The sequence below is a fragment of the Protopterus annectens genome, chromosome 12.part0 (assembly GCF_019279795.1).
Source record: "Protopterus annectens isolate FY-2018-M chromosome 12.part0, PAN1.0, whole genome shotgun sequence".
NCBI classification, from domain to species: Eukaryota; Metazoa; Chordata; order Ceratodontiformes; family Protopteridae; genus Protopterus; species Protopterus annectens.
Genome location: NC_056746.1, coordinates 1,361,691,145 through 1,361,707,158, shown reverse-complemented (window position 1 = coordinate 1,361,707,158; position 16,014 = coordinate 1,361,691,145). Strand labels below are relative to the sequence as shown.

The following is a 16,014-nucleotide window of genomic DNA, read 5'->3' as shown; positions in this document are numbered from 1 at the left end:
GGGGCCCTCAGGCATAATCTGATGCATCCGTTGTCAGTGTCTGTCTGGCTGTGGGTAATCTGAATGGCAGACCCTTGTTGTGGTGACAGGCTTCTGCCCACCATCAAAACTCCTGTTGCAGGCAGGGAATGAGTGCAATTACTGTCTCCAGGCTGTGGCAATGCTGAGTCCAAACACTTTTTAGATACCATTGTAGTTTCCTCATATGCAGTCTGGCATATGGAATTAGTAGAATGCAAGATGTCATGAAACCCAAGGCCTGCAGGATTTTCCTTGCAGATAAGTGGGGTTTTGTTGCCAATTTCTTGAAGTAAGTAGTCAGTTGCTTTTGTTTGTCTGGCGTGAGATAAGCCATCTGGGCAGTTGTATTTAAGCTTGCACCCAGGAATATTATCTCTTGAGAGGGCACTAGTTTTGATTTCTTTTCGTTTACTGTGTACCCTAGGCCAATTAGTAATCTTTTTACAAACGCCAGATGCTTCAGAAGAATGTCTTTGTTCTCTGCTTGAATTAGGCAGTTGTCCAAGTAGGGATATATTTGAATTCCTTTTTGTCTGCAAAACGCAATTACTGGTGCCAGGCATTTTGTGAAGACCCTGGGCGCAGTAGATAAGCCAAAGGGCAGTGCAGAGAATTGGTAATGCATTGAGCCAGCTATGAATCTGAGGTACCTTCTGCAAGATTGCCAGATTGGGACATGCAGGTATGCCTCTTTTAGGTCCAAAGTTACGAGCCAAGCCTTCTTGCCCAGCATGGTCAGTAGCTGCTGTATAGTCAACATCTTGAATTTTGGAACTTCCAGAAAAGTATTTAGTATAGATAGGTCCAGTATTGGTCTCCGGGTTTTGTCCTTTCTGGGTACTAGAAAGAGTCTGGAGTAAAATCCTTGCCCCTGCTCTTGTTGTGGCACTTGCTGAATGGCCCTCATGTCCATGAGGGCTGTAATTTGTTTTTGTGCCTCTGCCCATTGATTGTGTGGCAGGTCTAGCATACCTTTTGACCTTGGTAGGGTATGAAAATGGAACCTGTAGCCTTGGGACACTATGTTCAGGACCCATTTGTCTTGGGTAACTATTTGCCAATTTGATGAAAAAAGTGCTAGTTTTCCCCCTAAGGGGGCTGCCGAAAGAAAAGTGCTTGGATCTGGTGGAGGAAAGTCATTGGGACTGTTTCCTGTAAGGTTGTGATTTGTCTTCTCCGCTTTTGGAGGTAGAAGCACCCCATTGTTTAGGCCTGTATGAGCCTTGGGGCTGAGATCTGCTCTGGGATGCCTGTATCTGCCTCTTTGTGGTCTGTCTGACACTGGAAAGGACCAATCTTTAGAGGGCCAGTTCCTGCTAAACCTGGGTGGCTGTACCTGTAAGAAATCCTTGACTGTCTGCATGGATTTTGCTTTATCCTCCATTTTTTTCAACACCTCTTCTGCTTTAGTACCAAACAAAGTATCATGCTGTAATTGTGCATCTAATAATTTTGCTTTAACATGATCAGGCAGATTCTGTTCCTTTAACCAAGCATGCCTCCTAATAACAGAACCTGTAACAGTGGCCCTGCAAGAGGCCTCCAGTGAATCATAACCACATTGCAAAGTAGGCTTTTCTACTTGTTCACCTGCATGCAATAAATCCTGCAATTCCTTGTTCTCTGAACAGTCAGTATTTGCCAACATTTTCTGTTTAAGCAGTGACATTAAATATTGCTGATATTTAAGCATATGATGACAATTTGAAGCCCTAGCAGAAGTGTAGACTTTTTTCCCCCATCTGTCTAGAGCCCTAGAATCCCTATCAGAGGGGACAGGGTTTTTTGCAGTGGAAACTTTAACCCCTTTGGGACCCTGAGATATAGTTTCTGGGTCAGCAGCAGGGTTTTTATATAGGAATTTATGAGAATCCGGGACCCTGTAGTATCTGTCTGGCTTAACAGGTGCAGGGGGTAAAGAGTCAGGGACAGGCGGACTCTGAAAATACATCATCTATAATGTCCAGAACAGGTGGAATAGCAAGGGGTCTGTGCTGAGGAAGTAGCAGAAAGTCTCTGAGCCTTTTCTTAGATTCAGAATAATCTTGGCTCTCCCAGTGGAAATGCTCTCTCATGGTATGCAGGGTTTCCCCAAAAGAATAATCCTCAGGAGGAGAGACTGAAGGAATGGATTCTTCAGCATCAGAATCCTCATAGGGAAGCATGGAGTAATCCTGTTCAGAAGAGGAATCAGAGGAAATAGAAACCTGATCAGAAGAATCATACTCTGTCTCTTGCCTAGGACTCTTATCAGGAGGGGGATGGGAGCCCCTGATCAAACTAATTAGGTCTTCAGCTATTTTGAGCATCTGTTTTTTAGGCATGGAAGTCTGAGAAGGAGAATGCTGTACTTGTTTCTTTGTCTTTAGAGCTGCTTTAGTCTTTGTCTTTGAAGTTGAAGATGGCTTAATATATAGTTGTGTAGGTCTGAAGACACTCTCAGAAGCCAATGCCTACTCAGCGGCTCCGGACCCATCTGAGGGAATGATTTCCGAGGGTCCAATACCTTGAGTTTCCAGAGGCCCAGTCGGCTCCACGTGGGAGTTGGAAGTGACCTGTGGCTCTGAGGTAGTGAGCCAGGGGTTGTGAAAGCACCTCACTGAGAACCGGCGACTGGCCTAGCAGAGGCTTCGTCGTCGGTTTTGGACCTCGGATGCCTATCCTTTTCCTTATCCTTGCGTTTTTTGTAAACTCCGGTTGTTGGCTGGTCCGATGGCATTATATAATTAAATCTTTGGCCAAAGTAATGAAATGCAAAATCAAACTGACGCTTGATAGTGCGTTGGTTAAATCTAGCACAAAACTGACAGCTAGCAACGTTGTGGTCAGGGCCTAGGCAAGGAATACAGTCAGAGTAAAAATCCTTATGAGGTATTTGCTTCCCACAAGAAATACAATTGTTAACTTTTTCTGACATTGGTCTGGAGCAAGAAAAAAGTTTCCCCAATGGGGTACTTAGCTTTAATGAAGACTTTGGTTCTGAAATTTGGATTGAAAATCTCAGGAGTCGGCTGACCGGCACTTGCGAACTGCTTTTGCTTTGGGCACCGCGCGGCAAGAAAGACTGAAGAAAATGGCGTTGGCTGCATCTTTTATACCCCTGGCGCACTGACGTCAGGGAAGAGGCGACAGCAACCGACGCTAGAGTGTAGCCTGCCAGCAGGATAAACCAAGAGTAATGACTGCAACAGTGAAACATGATGAACATCTATTACCTACAATTCCAACAAACCCAACATCAAAACCCACAAAACTTCTGGTCAGGAATAAATAAATTACTTCATCCTGGTCACTCTAAAACACCTACCCCCTCTAATTTGACTCAACATTCTCCCATCCAAATTGCTGACACTTTTAACAATTTTTTCTCAGAAACTGTTCAATCTCTAGCCAGTTCCTTACCGTCATTGTACACTTCTAACCCTCCTGTGCCTACTAATATACTACCCCTATTACAAATACAGCCCATTATAACATCTCTCATACGTACCCTACTTCTGAAACTTAAACCTTGCACCCCATCAGCTGATCTACTTCTGGCGGAATACCTAAAATTAGCAGCTGGAGTACATGCCTTCCCCATTTCCATCCTAATTAACAGAACCATTACAGAATGTTCCATCCCAAACATCTGGAAAGTCTCACATATTATCCCACTCCACAAGGGAGGAAACTCAAATGAACTCTCAAACTTCCACCCTATAGCCCTACTTTCACCTATAGCAAAAATTATGGAGAGATGTATTCATTGTCAGCTTCTGAAGCATCTCCTCCAAAATCACCTGCTAGTAGACTGCCAAAATGGCTTTAGACCATATCATAGCACCACCACAGCTCTCTTATCCTTTTCAGACTGTATAAATAAAAATTGAAATAACAATCTTCTGTCTTCTGCCCTGTTTATTGACCTCTCCAAAGCATTTGATATGGTGAACCATGAACTATTGATAGATATACTAAAATCTCTCTCATTAGATACACAGTAAGTGAAATGGTTTAAGTCCTACCTAGGAAACAGACAACAAGCAGTCCTCTGGGACAAGGAACTATCCTCTCTCCTCCCTATTACACTCGGGAGTCTCACAAGGATCTATCTTGGGACCACTCCTCTTTACTATTTTCATTAATGATCTGACAACCTCCCTTCCACAAGCCACCTGTATAAAATACGCTGACGATTCAACTTTAATCTGTGCCGCCTCCTCACCTTCCCAACTTCAATCCAGGACCCAAAAAATGTTCACCTTAGTTGAAGACTGGTTGCATGAATGCTGTCTCCTCCTTAACCCTAAAAAAACTAAATTACTATTGTTCACCCCCACTCAGAAATCCCCAGACATCAACTTCACAGTCATATCTAACAATGCCACCAAAATAGCTCCTGACATAACCACCAAACTTTTAGGGGTAACAATCAATCATAATCTTAACTTTGACACACATATTAACCTAACTATTAAATCAGTTAATAGAAAACTTGGTTCCCTTTACAGACTTAAACCCTTTCTCACATCCTCAGCCAGGACTACTATTGCCCAAACTCACCTAATTTCTACCCTCCTCTATGCCTCCCCAATTTATACAAACCTCTCCAAAAGCAATATCAATAAATTGGTAACATCTTATAACAATATATCTAGATTTGCCATAGATGCCCCATTTCGTACCCACCACTGCAAAAAGCTCAGACTTCTAGGAAGGCTTGAATTGCAAAACCAGCTTCTTTTTCAGCAACTCACAATCACTCACAAGATCCTGCATCACCCCTCAAATACTCCCATACCCAAAAACCTTATTAGCCCTTACCAAAATCATTTAACCTTAAGATCAGCCAACAGAGTACTTGTTTCTACTCTGCCTGCTCTCTAACTCCATTGGCTACTCTTGGAATAAGCTGCCTAGAGAACTAACATCCCTTACATCCACGCCTCTTTTCAAGAAACAACTAAAAGTTTCATAAAATCACAATGGCTCTGCCCATGCTCTAATCCCGACTGATTCCTGTTCCCCGCTTTACTGATCACTTTAAAGCCTATAACTATTGTATCCCTCTTGCTGTGTCTTTCTCTCTTCAAACTCTTCCAAATGAAGAATTTGCCTAGGCTAAATATCTCTACCCTACCTATGAATGTACTGCTGTTACAATCTGTTTATAAATGTGTTTAAATGTGTCTTATAGTTCACTGTTAATTAAGTTTTATTAGTTTGTTAGGAATGTACGGTTTCGATAATCTGCTTATAAATGTGTTTTAATGTGTCTTAATAGTTCACTGTTAATTAAGTTTTATTAGTTAAAAAAAACATTATAATATGTTTATATAATTCTTGTTAATGTTCTTTGGAGCCTTGCTCCCCTGGCCTCCACTGAAAATGAACACATATCCAGTCGGACTTTCCCTGTCAACAAATGTAAAATAAAATAAATAAATAAATAAATGATTATATTTATGACTGAGCAATCCAGATAGAAACTGACCATCAACCTCTAGTTACTATTTTAAAGAAGCCTATGCATTCCACTCCAGCAGGACTACAAAGAATGATGCTTAAATTGCAAAAGTACAATTTCAAAATGGTCTATACAAAAGGTAAACTTCTTTATCTGGCTGACACCTTATCCAGATCACTCAGAAACACTACAGAACAGCTTGATACAGAGAATTTTGACTTCAATGTCATGGAAGTGTGTAATTTTTCTACCATGAGACTTGATGAGCTTAGAGATCATACAAAGACTGATCCAATTTTGCAAAAGCTCAACCACTTCATCAAAGTAGGATGGCCGTCAAAGCAATCCAGTGTACTGCCAGAAGTACAACCTTACTTTCCATACAGAGATGAGATGCTGATGGAAGATGGCATAATTTTCAAAGGTCCAAACGTTGTTGTTCCTACTTCCTTACAGTGTGAATACATTCTGATTTTACATCGTGGCCACCCAGATTCCGATTCAGCCAAAAGAAGGGTGAGAGGACTAGTATTTTGGCCTTCTCTAGCAAAATACATTGATAAAGTGCTTTCATCTTGTTCAGTGTGCAACAGTACTAAGCCACATTTGCAAAAAGAACCACTTCAGCTAAGCCCAATTCCTGAACTACCTTGGTCAACAGTAGCAACTGACATATTTGAGTGAACAGTCAACATTACTTAGTGTTGGTGCACTGTTATTCAGACTGGTTTGAGATCGATTTGCTACGTAACCTAGCATCCAGTGCTGTTATTGCTAAGATGAAACGTCATTTCTCAGTTCATGGTGGTCCACACAAAGTTTCTTCTGACAACGGTTCTCAGTTTACCAGTCAATTATTTCAGACATTTTCTAAAGAGTGGGAATTTATCCATGTTACTAGGAGTCCTGAATATCCTCAGTCAAACGGCCTGGCTGAACATAAAGCACAGAAAGGTCAAAGCATGACAATACCGATATCGTCTTGAATTTACTGTCACAGAAATTTACCCCTACCCCATGACAATCTACTAGGTTCACCTGCACATAGACTTTTTTCTAGGCAAACCAGAACAACCTTGCCTATCAGTTCTAGTTTGTTGGTGCCTAATACTAAAACCAACAGAGCAATCAAAGTCCAACTTTTTAAGAAGCGTTCTTCTCAGAAGTCTAGCTATGATAAAATGAGCAGATTTCCTTGTCCGTTAAAAGGAGGAGAGACAGTGAGGATGCAAATGGCGAAAGGCTTTAATCAAATTGATCAAGTGAAATGTATACATACTGAGATGAGATCCTACATAGTAGAATCTGAGGGTATAGAGTACAAGAGAAACCGCAGACATCTTCTTCCTGTATCAGAAACGATATCTCAGCATCGTACCTGTGATGCAGACTCTAGATCTCAGACCAACCCAGACAATGTTCATACCAAGGAACATGTTGCATTATCCATTCCTGTTCCTGATGATGTCCCAGATGTCCCCAAAGTTGAAAATTCCTTGAAGACAGTTCCCATTGCTAGATTCAGTTTTGAGTTTTATGTTACATGTTCAGGCTGACCTGGTGTAAAACACAGCAACTTGAACATAATTGTTTTCTATGTCTCTGATTTTGTATGACTGCATGTCAAATAATTAGTTCTGTATAATTGCATGTCGAAGATAATTTCTGTAAATTGCATGTCATTGAATACTGTCATTTCGTATAAGGACAATTTCTCAAAGTGAAAGTTGTAGATCAGAGCGTGTGTATGTACCTTTAAGAGACATTTTCAGATGTAGCACGTGCACATAAATACAGAGCACGTGTGCAGGCAGCAGTGCCATTTTGACAGAACAGCCTCTGTGTTAGTATGTATGAGTGTGGTAGCCAGTCTGTTTATAAGTTTATTCAAGTTTAAGTTACAAAGCCTCATTTCTGATGTGTTTGTGTAATAAAGCTGGTTGGACAGAACCCACAAATGTCCATCTCTTTTTATCTTGACCAGACGAGAGACACAAAGTACAGGGTTTGATTCTCACCTTTGAAAAAGAAATTGGCTAAGCTTAAAATGGCCCACTAAAGCAGCTTGCCTAGTATTTACCTATGAAAAGGTAGAGAGTTTCTGACTTTGTGAATCTTGAGACATAATGAATTGTTACTGTTCCTCCCACTTTCTACATTACATTGTTGCACAAGTACACATACACAAATAGTACTGGCAGTTAGGTCCATAGTAGATCTCTGACAGCTACTTACTTGTTAGAAGCAGTCTGAAGGGGGCATGGGCATCCCAGACAGGTCAGTGGCTGCCCTTCTGTGACATTGCCAACAAACCCACTCCTACATCTCTCACAGCGATCCCCAGCTGTGTTGTGCTGGCAGTTCTACAACAAAACAGACAGCAGTTTCAAAAGAATTACTGCAAAACTAAACAAAATCATATAGATAAAGCACCGTTTTATTTTACGGTTTACACAACTTCAGATAAGATCTCTTTCTGAAAAGCCTGATTGAGAATGTTTCAACCTGCAATGAATGCAGATGAATCCCTTACCCCACATACAGCCTGGAAAGAAAGGGTATAACCCAATGCTACTCACCACACAGATGCCAGAACTTGGTAGACACTGGTCTGAGTGACCATTGCAATTACATGGAACACATTTGCCAAGGAAAAGGCCTTTGGTATCTCGATAGAATCCAGGAGCACATTCCTATTACAAAACAGCAAAAATTTTAGAAACTACAAAAGTGAACATAAAACATTACAATACAAACATGAGAATGAAACACAGAAGTTAGGAAAACTAATTGTCTTCTAGCAAAACTCCTTAACTTAGACAGCCTGTTACAGCCTGACAAACTTATACTGTTTTCAGCACTGTCATGCAGTAGGAATGCATTACTCCACTCAATGTTTGTTCCACAACAATCAACATTACATACTATACAGAAAGCACCTCCGCTGTTTAATCCACTTTCTTTTTCTGAGCTGTTTGCTGTCACTGACCATGACTGGGAAGATGGCTAACTTTCTCTTTCTCTTTACTCCTTCCTCAAAGAGTACTGTTGTACATAGATAAATCTGCACTATGTGGACAGCAAGCTAAAAAGGGTTATTGGACGAGTCCACCTACCCTGTTACCAAATAGTATACAAATAAAAATAAACAAGCAAGTTCTTTCCCATTTGTGGTTGACTATAGTCATTTTGTTTGATCACTAGGTGACAGTGAAGCTGAAATATGAACCCCCCCACCCCATTTTCAATACTGAATCTGTTTATTTATAAATATTAGGGGAACGAGTCTTTGGTGGGTATTAAGAAAAGCTTAGTGGTTATGTGAAGTGATAATCGTGAGCCATAGATTTTTTCATTTTTCTCTGTTTTCATTGAATGTAGCTACAGCGGCTAGTTATGTATTATTGCATGCAAGTGAAAAAGCATGCACTGAGATACAGATCTAGCCACATACTATGTCAGTAGATAAACTGCTGCACATAGCTGATGGACGTTACACATTACATAATCACTACACAAAAGCTACATGAATCAGCCCACCCACCTGGCAAGAATCCCCTCTGTAATTTGCTGGGCACAAGCAGATCTCCACATTTTTGGCTGCAGTTCCCACAGTTGTTTCCGAGGCATATTCCAGAACTGGACGACTCAGCATAACATATTTAGAATTCTGTGAGTAAAGGACGCGAATGTGTAACGCCTCCAGGTTTGCCAAAACCATCATCAGTTCTTCCCTAGTGACAGGATTGTGAGTCTGAGAATGCCTAAAACTGTCCTAAAAATGAAAAATATAATTGAAAAAAAAAAACAGTGAAACTTAGACATGCTACAATGTGCATCGTAACAAAATACCAAGATCTTAAATAAAAATTAGCATGCTGTAAAGTACTGTTGGTGATTACCCTTATGTGTTGTGGGAGGGCTACATAGACAACTATAGATCTGAAACAGAGAGTACATCACTTTGTAGCCCTGGGGATTGTGAGCAAGTCAGCTGGGCTAAAAGCACTCTACAGACTTAGAAAAGATGTCTGCAAGCCATATTCAAGATGCTAGTTCAAACTCAGGTTGTTCAAATGGCTTAAGGTCTGAAACCATCCTATCTTGGACAAGCTGCTCAGTTCAATGCTTTCTAGGGAAGGTTGAATCCCTTTCGTATCCACATATAATTAAAACATCACTAACCCACTCCTGCAGCTGATGAATAGAAGCAAGATGACTGAACAGATGTGGACACGGAGCAATGCTTTACTAGCAGGCCTGAGATACTGACCAATAGCAAATGTGTAACAAGTTTCAGAGACTACATAACCTGAGATCTTCACCTATAGTTAGGGGAAGGGCCAAGAAAGGTACCTAAATAGGAAAACAAAGGGAAGGCAAACATGAAATCAATTACCACAGAACATTTAACAACTGGACATGGTACCTCCATTTGTCTTTGCAATGTAAGCATGCAATTAAAAGTCCATCATCTAACTCATTAAAGCAAAAGTGTGTGTGTGTGTGTGTGTGTGTAGATTTTTCTTTCGATTCATCTCTTCTCTATAATACAGACAAATAATCTGAGAAGGTGAAAACATTTAAGTGAGTGTTTTCATGTTTTTATCTATAAGCATACATTGACCTATCCCCCCCTTTTTTAAATATCCATGCTTTTAGCCCACCTCTACAAGTTTGGCATGGCCTTGGTGAACCTCTCCTGGACCAGAATAAATCTTCTCTCGATACACTACTGTCATCTGATTGCCCTGCAGAGTGAGAAAAAAAGGAAGCGGTGAGGTAAATAAGTGTGTGCTGAAGTGTACACGTAAAAGTAGTTTTCAGGACAACTTTACACATTACATATATTTTTCACAGAAAAAAGCTTCTTTTTAAGCATTACCTTAAAGGGCACTACTAACTCATGTTACGAAGTACGAAACAAGTGTAATATTATAATATTTTACTTTAATGTTGCTCTTTATACTGTAAAACAAGTGTAGCATTGTAATATTTTATTTTAATGTTACTCTTTATACCATAAAACAAATATAGCATTGTAATATTTTATTTTAATGTTGCTCTTTATACCATAAAACAAGTGTAACATTGTAATATTTTACTCTAATGTTGCTCTTTATACTGTAAAACAAGTGTAACATTGTAATATTTTGCTATAATGTTGCTCTTTATACCATAAAACAAGTGTAACATTGTAATATTTTACTCTAATGTTGCTCTTTATACTGTAAAACAAGTGTAACATTGTAATATTTTACTCTAATGTTGCTCTTTACACCATAAAACAAGTGTAACATTGTAATATTTAATTTTAATGTTGCTCTTTATACCATAAAACAAGTGTAACATTGGAATATTTTGCTCTAATGTTGCTCTTTATACCATAAAACAAGTGTAACATTGTAATATTTTATTTTAAAGTTGCTCTTTATACCATAAAACAAGTGTAACATTGTAATATTTTACTCTAATGTTGCTCTTTATACTGTAAAACAAGTGTAACATTGTAATATTTTGCTCTAATGTTGCTCTTTATACCATAAAACAAGTGTAACATTGTAATATTTTATTTTAGTGTTGCTCTTTATACCATAAAACAAGTGTAATGGTGTAATATTTTACTCTAATGTTGTTCTTTATGCTGTAAAACAAGTGTAACATTGTAATATTTTACTCTAATGTTGCCCTTTACACCAGCCATCATTTAAGAATGCTGTCAGTCACCAATGACATCTTATCTTGTAACGCTAGGGAGAGGAAACCTGGGTAATGATTATCTGGCTACCCAGGCTTACTGAAACAGCAAGCATTACTTTACACACATCAGACAGGGTGGGATTATTTAACGGTTTACTACAGACCATCAGTGTATGAGAAAAAATACTGCAAACAGAGGCGTAATAAAATAATGATGACAAGTCTGAGAAGCAGACTTACCTTTGACTGTTTTACTTTACTTACCTGATTAAAACCTCAGACTCTGACTTACGCACCAGGACATAGAATTTGTACTTTCAAATAATTATTGATTGGGATACAGACCATTTTATATACTTGTACCTTTCAATGTTTCCTTAATTAAGTTGTTAACTGTGTATTTTAATTTGTCAACTGTTATGCTGTGTCTTCGTTGAAGGTTGGGCGTCGAGCTGGCAACTCGGCACCGTAAAAACCTACTGCCAATCATTAGCGGACCGGAGTTCCACTGTGGCAACCCCTAACTGGGAAAAGCCGAAAGACAAACAACAACTTATATACTGTTATGCTCTATTCAGCCCTCATTAAGCCAGTCATTGAGTTTAATGTCCCCTTTGGCATGTTTCTGTCCAGACACATGAAACAGCTGGAATGCCCACAGAGACACTTTACTAAAAGGATACAAGTTCTAAACATGTCCTACATGGACTGACTCAAAGCCCTGTTACTGTACTTTGTATCCTACAGACTGCAAAGAGGTCACCTGTGTCTGGCATGCACGGCATCCTCTGACCTAGTACTGATGGATTTAGTGCATATCAACAAGTTGAGCAGCATCAGGAATACTCAGTCTAGCGATATAAACCTCTTCTGCAACATCACAGGAATGGTTTAGAGGGACAGGTATACCTTGCAGAGGACACTGCTGCTCTGGGACAGACTCACCATCCATGTAAAACAAAACTCATCCCAGTCCAAATTCAATCGCAATTTGGATCTACAAGTATTGATTACAATCAAATCAAAAAATGTACCCAGGACTGAGCAGATGCAACACCTAAATGCTTTACCCCACTGATTGGCAAGATCTTGGTAATCCTCACTAGGGGTACTATATAATTATTGATCATGGGATAAGTAAGGCCAGTCCTAACACTAAATGGGATTGGTTAATTTAGGCACCAAGAGGGAAACTAGCTATGCTTAAAATGGTCTATAAGGGTAGCTAGCCTAGTACTTACCTATGAAACTATGGAATGCCTGCTCCCTCGGTCATTAGCAAAGCATGGCTATGACCAGTGAGTTACTCAAATGGTCATCAAAATTCAGTTACCAGATGTGACTGACAGATGGGAAGGGACAGCATGAACTGGAAAAATAAAAGGTACGCTAAAGAATTATTATATGTTTATGTAAATGCAACAGGCATCAACATTTATAGCAGGGTTAACAAAAGGGAGAAAAAAGTTGCAGGATAAGCTCTTTATACTGGGTCAAAAAAAGTACAGTTGTGTACATTTACCATAACTGCAGATGTTTGAGTGTATTCACTATTGCAGTCATCACATTTGGGTTATCTGCCTGCAGGTAGCTCTCAGTCGGCCTGAATACCAGAGTCTTGGGATTTCTGCGTCGGATGCTGTCACTTCTTCCATGAGGTCTAGTTGTCAGGGGTATAAAACATGCAGCCGACGCCATTACATCAGTTTTTCTTGCCCCAGATGTCAGTAGCCCCCAAAATAGGAAGCATTTACATGGTATGTAACACCCCAAGCAAAAAGCAAATACCAATGATGTAATATATGCCAAACAAACAAGATAGGTAGAAGTAAAGAGAAGTCAGGGGTCTGGAGGGAGGGTAACCAGGACTGCAACAGTGAATACACTCAAACATCTACATTTATGGTAAGTGTACACAACTGTACTATATTCTTCATGTTTCACTGTTGCAGTCATCACATTTGGGTTGATTCCCAAAGCTGAGGATGGGTGCGGGTAGTTAAGAAGCATTAGGGCTGGCAATCAGGCCCTGTAAGACTACTGTGGCAAATCCTGCTCTGGATTTAGAAAAGATAGGTAAGTGGTAATGCTTGGTAAAAGTGTGTACAGAGCTACAGGTTACATCTTCCGGGATGTCCCTGGTAGGGACCTCCCTGAGAAAAACTGTAGAGGTTGATGTAGCTCTAGTGGAATGTGTTCTGATCCCCTGTGGGGTTGTTTCCCATGGTGTTTGTAGCAGAAATGGATGCAGTGTGCTATCCATTTAAAAATGATTTGCTTTGAAATTACCTTACCCTCTGCCTCTGCAGCAAAGCTGACTAGCAGCTGGTCAGATTTTCTGAAAGGCTTAGTCCTGTCCACATAAAACCTAAGCTGCCTGTGCACGCCAGGGAGTGCAGGATCCTTTCCCCTTTATTTTGAGGATTAGGGAAAAAGGTTGGCAAATGAATGGACTGGTTTTAATGCCATGCTAGATACCACCTTGGGCATAAATGAAGGGTTGGTCCTGAAGGAAACCCTGTCTGCATGGAAGATAATGAAGGGTCCCACGGCCATAATGGCCTGCAATTCAGACACTCTTCTTGCTGAAGTTATGGCTAGAAGTAGAATTCTTTTCCACGAGAGGAATTTTAACTCTGCTGTAGCAGCAGGTTCAAAGGGTGGAAGCGTGAGCTTTTCCAATACAAAGTTAAGGTCCCAGGCTGGAGTGGGAGCTCTCCTGGGGGGGGGGGGGTCTTAGATTTTGTCCTCTCAGGAACTGTTTGACTAGAGGATGAGATAAGAGGGGTGGCTCAGTGTTGTAATGAGCTGAGATGGCAGAGGCATGAATCTTAATTGAAGAGAAGGATAGGCCTTTGTGGAACATTTCTGTTAAGTAATCTAGTATATGAGGTAAGCTGGGCACAGTTGTGTCCATTCCTCTGAGACTGGCCCCAGGAACAGTGTCTTTTCCACTTTTCCGAATAGGATTTTCTAGTACTAGGCCTCCTTACTTCCAGAATGACATCCAGCACCTGCTTACTGAGGGTTGCTGGTGATAAGATCACGGGATGAGCCAGGCTGCTAGGTTCAGGGTCTGGTGCTGAGGGTGCAAAATCTAGCCCTCCTGCTCGGACAGCAGGGAAGGGGTCTGAGGCAGGTGCCAAGGTGGCACTATTGTCATACTGTACAAAAGATGATACCAGTGCTGGCGTGGCCAGTCTGGTGCAATCAGGATTGTCCTTGGCTTGTCCTGTTTGATCTTTAATAGCACCTTTGAGAGGAGGAGCAGAGGGGGAAGGCATAGATTGAGAGGCTTTCCCAGGTAAAGGACAGGGCATCCACTGTCCAAGCTTGGCTGTGGGGAGTTCTGGTGCAGTATTTGCTCAATTTATAGTTCTGAGAGGAAGCAAAGAGGTCCATCTCTGATGCCCCCCATCTGTCCTTCAAAAGCTTGAATATTTTGGGTTCCAGTTTCCACTCCTGTGGGTCCATGACATTTCTGCTTAAGTCATCTGCCAGTGAATTTAGTTTGCCTGGCAGGAACTGAACATACAGGTGCACTTGGTTGCTCAAGGCTGTGTTCCACAGCGCCATGGCTAATCTGCAGAGTGGGTAGGAATGGGTTCCCCCCTGCTTGTTTATGTATCACATAACTGTGGTGCTGTCTGTCTTTACCAATAGTTGTCCTGGAAGAATAAGGCCTTTGAAAGCTGTCAGAGCATTCTGTACAGCTATAATTTCTTTTTGATTGATATGCAGGTGCATTTGCTTTGGGCTCCATTTGCCTTGAATGCATTGTCCTGCCATGTGAGCCCCCCATGCATAGTCTGATGCATCTGTTGTTAGGGTTTGGGTGGCAGGGGGGTAGAGAGAAAGGGAGCCCCTTGTTGTGGTAGCAGGCCTCTGCCCACCAAAGAAACTATGTCTTTATATAAGGAATGATAGGAATCATTGATTCCAGGTCTTGAGAATGTTGACACTATAGGCTTTTTAGATACCATTGCAGTTTCCTCATATGCATTCTTGCATATGGAATTAGTAGAATGCAAGAGGCCATTAACCCCAGGGCTTGCAGAATTTTCCTTGCAGATAGCTGGGTCTTTGTGGCCAGTAGTTTGAATTTGGTTGTTAAAAAAACTTGCTTCTCTGGCGTGTGGAAAGCCATCTGGGAAGTTGTATTCAAGCTTGCTCCCAGGAATACAATTTGTTGGCAGGGTACTAGGTGAGATTTCTTTTCGTTTATGGTGTACCCCAGTGAATTTAGAAGTTTCTTTACGAATGCCAGATGTTTTCTTAGCAATCCCTGGCTTTGTGCCTGAATCAGATAATCGTCCAAGTATGAGTATATTTGAATATTTCTCTGCCTGCAAAATGCAATGGCTGGAGCTAGACATTTTGTGAATACCCTGGGTGCAGTAGATAAGACAAAGGGAAGTGTAGAGAAAGTATAGTTGTGTACACTTACCATAAATGTAGATGTTAAAGTGTATTCACTGTTGCAGTCATTACATTTGGGTTATCTGTTTGCAGGTAGCCCTCAGTCGGCCTGATTAACAAAGTCCTGGTTCCTGCGTCAGTTGCTGTTTCTTCTTCCATGATGTCAGGTCATCAGGGGTATCAAACACGCAGCCGACGCCATTACATCAGTTTTTCTTGCCCCAGATGTCAGGTGCCCCCCTAATGGGAAGCAATTAAACATAAAAGCACAAAGATATACCTCCAACAAAAAAGCAAATACACCAAAAAAGCTTTTAAGCATAGTAAAGGAAAGCAGAGGTATAGCCAAACGAAGTTAAGGGGCTGGAGGGAGGGTAACCAGGACTGCAACAGTGAATACACTCGAACATCTACATTTATGATAA

General features: G+C 40.8%; 1 protein-coding gene across 1 annotated transcript in view; it reads right to left on the bottom strand.

Moving 5' to 3' along the window:
• LAMA5 (laminin subunit alpha 5) overlaps positions 1–16,014 on the bottom strand; it is a 1,615,491-nt gene that overhangs the window by 537,911 nt on the left and 1,061,566 nt on the right. Inside the window, exons 40-43 of the mRNA XM_044090412.1 lie at positions 10,138–10,221; positions 9,015–9,245; positions 8,050–8,163; positions 7,706–7,833 (exon numbers count right to left, since the gene is read on the bottom strand). Coding sequence (XP_043946347.1) covers positions 7,706–7,833; positions 8,050–8,163; positions 9,015–9,245; positions 10,138–10,221 — 557 coding nt within the window. The remainder of the gene's footprint in view (positions 1–7,705; positions 7,834–8,049; positions 8,164–9,014; positions 9,246–10,137; positions 10,222–16,014) is intronic.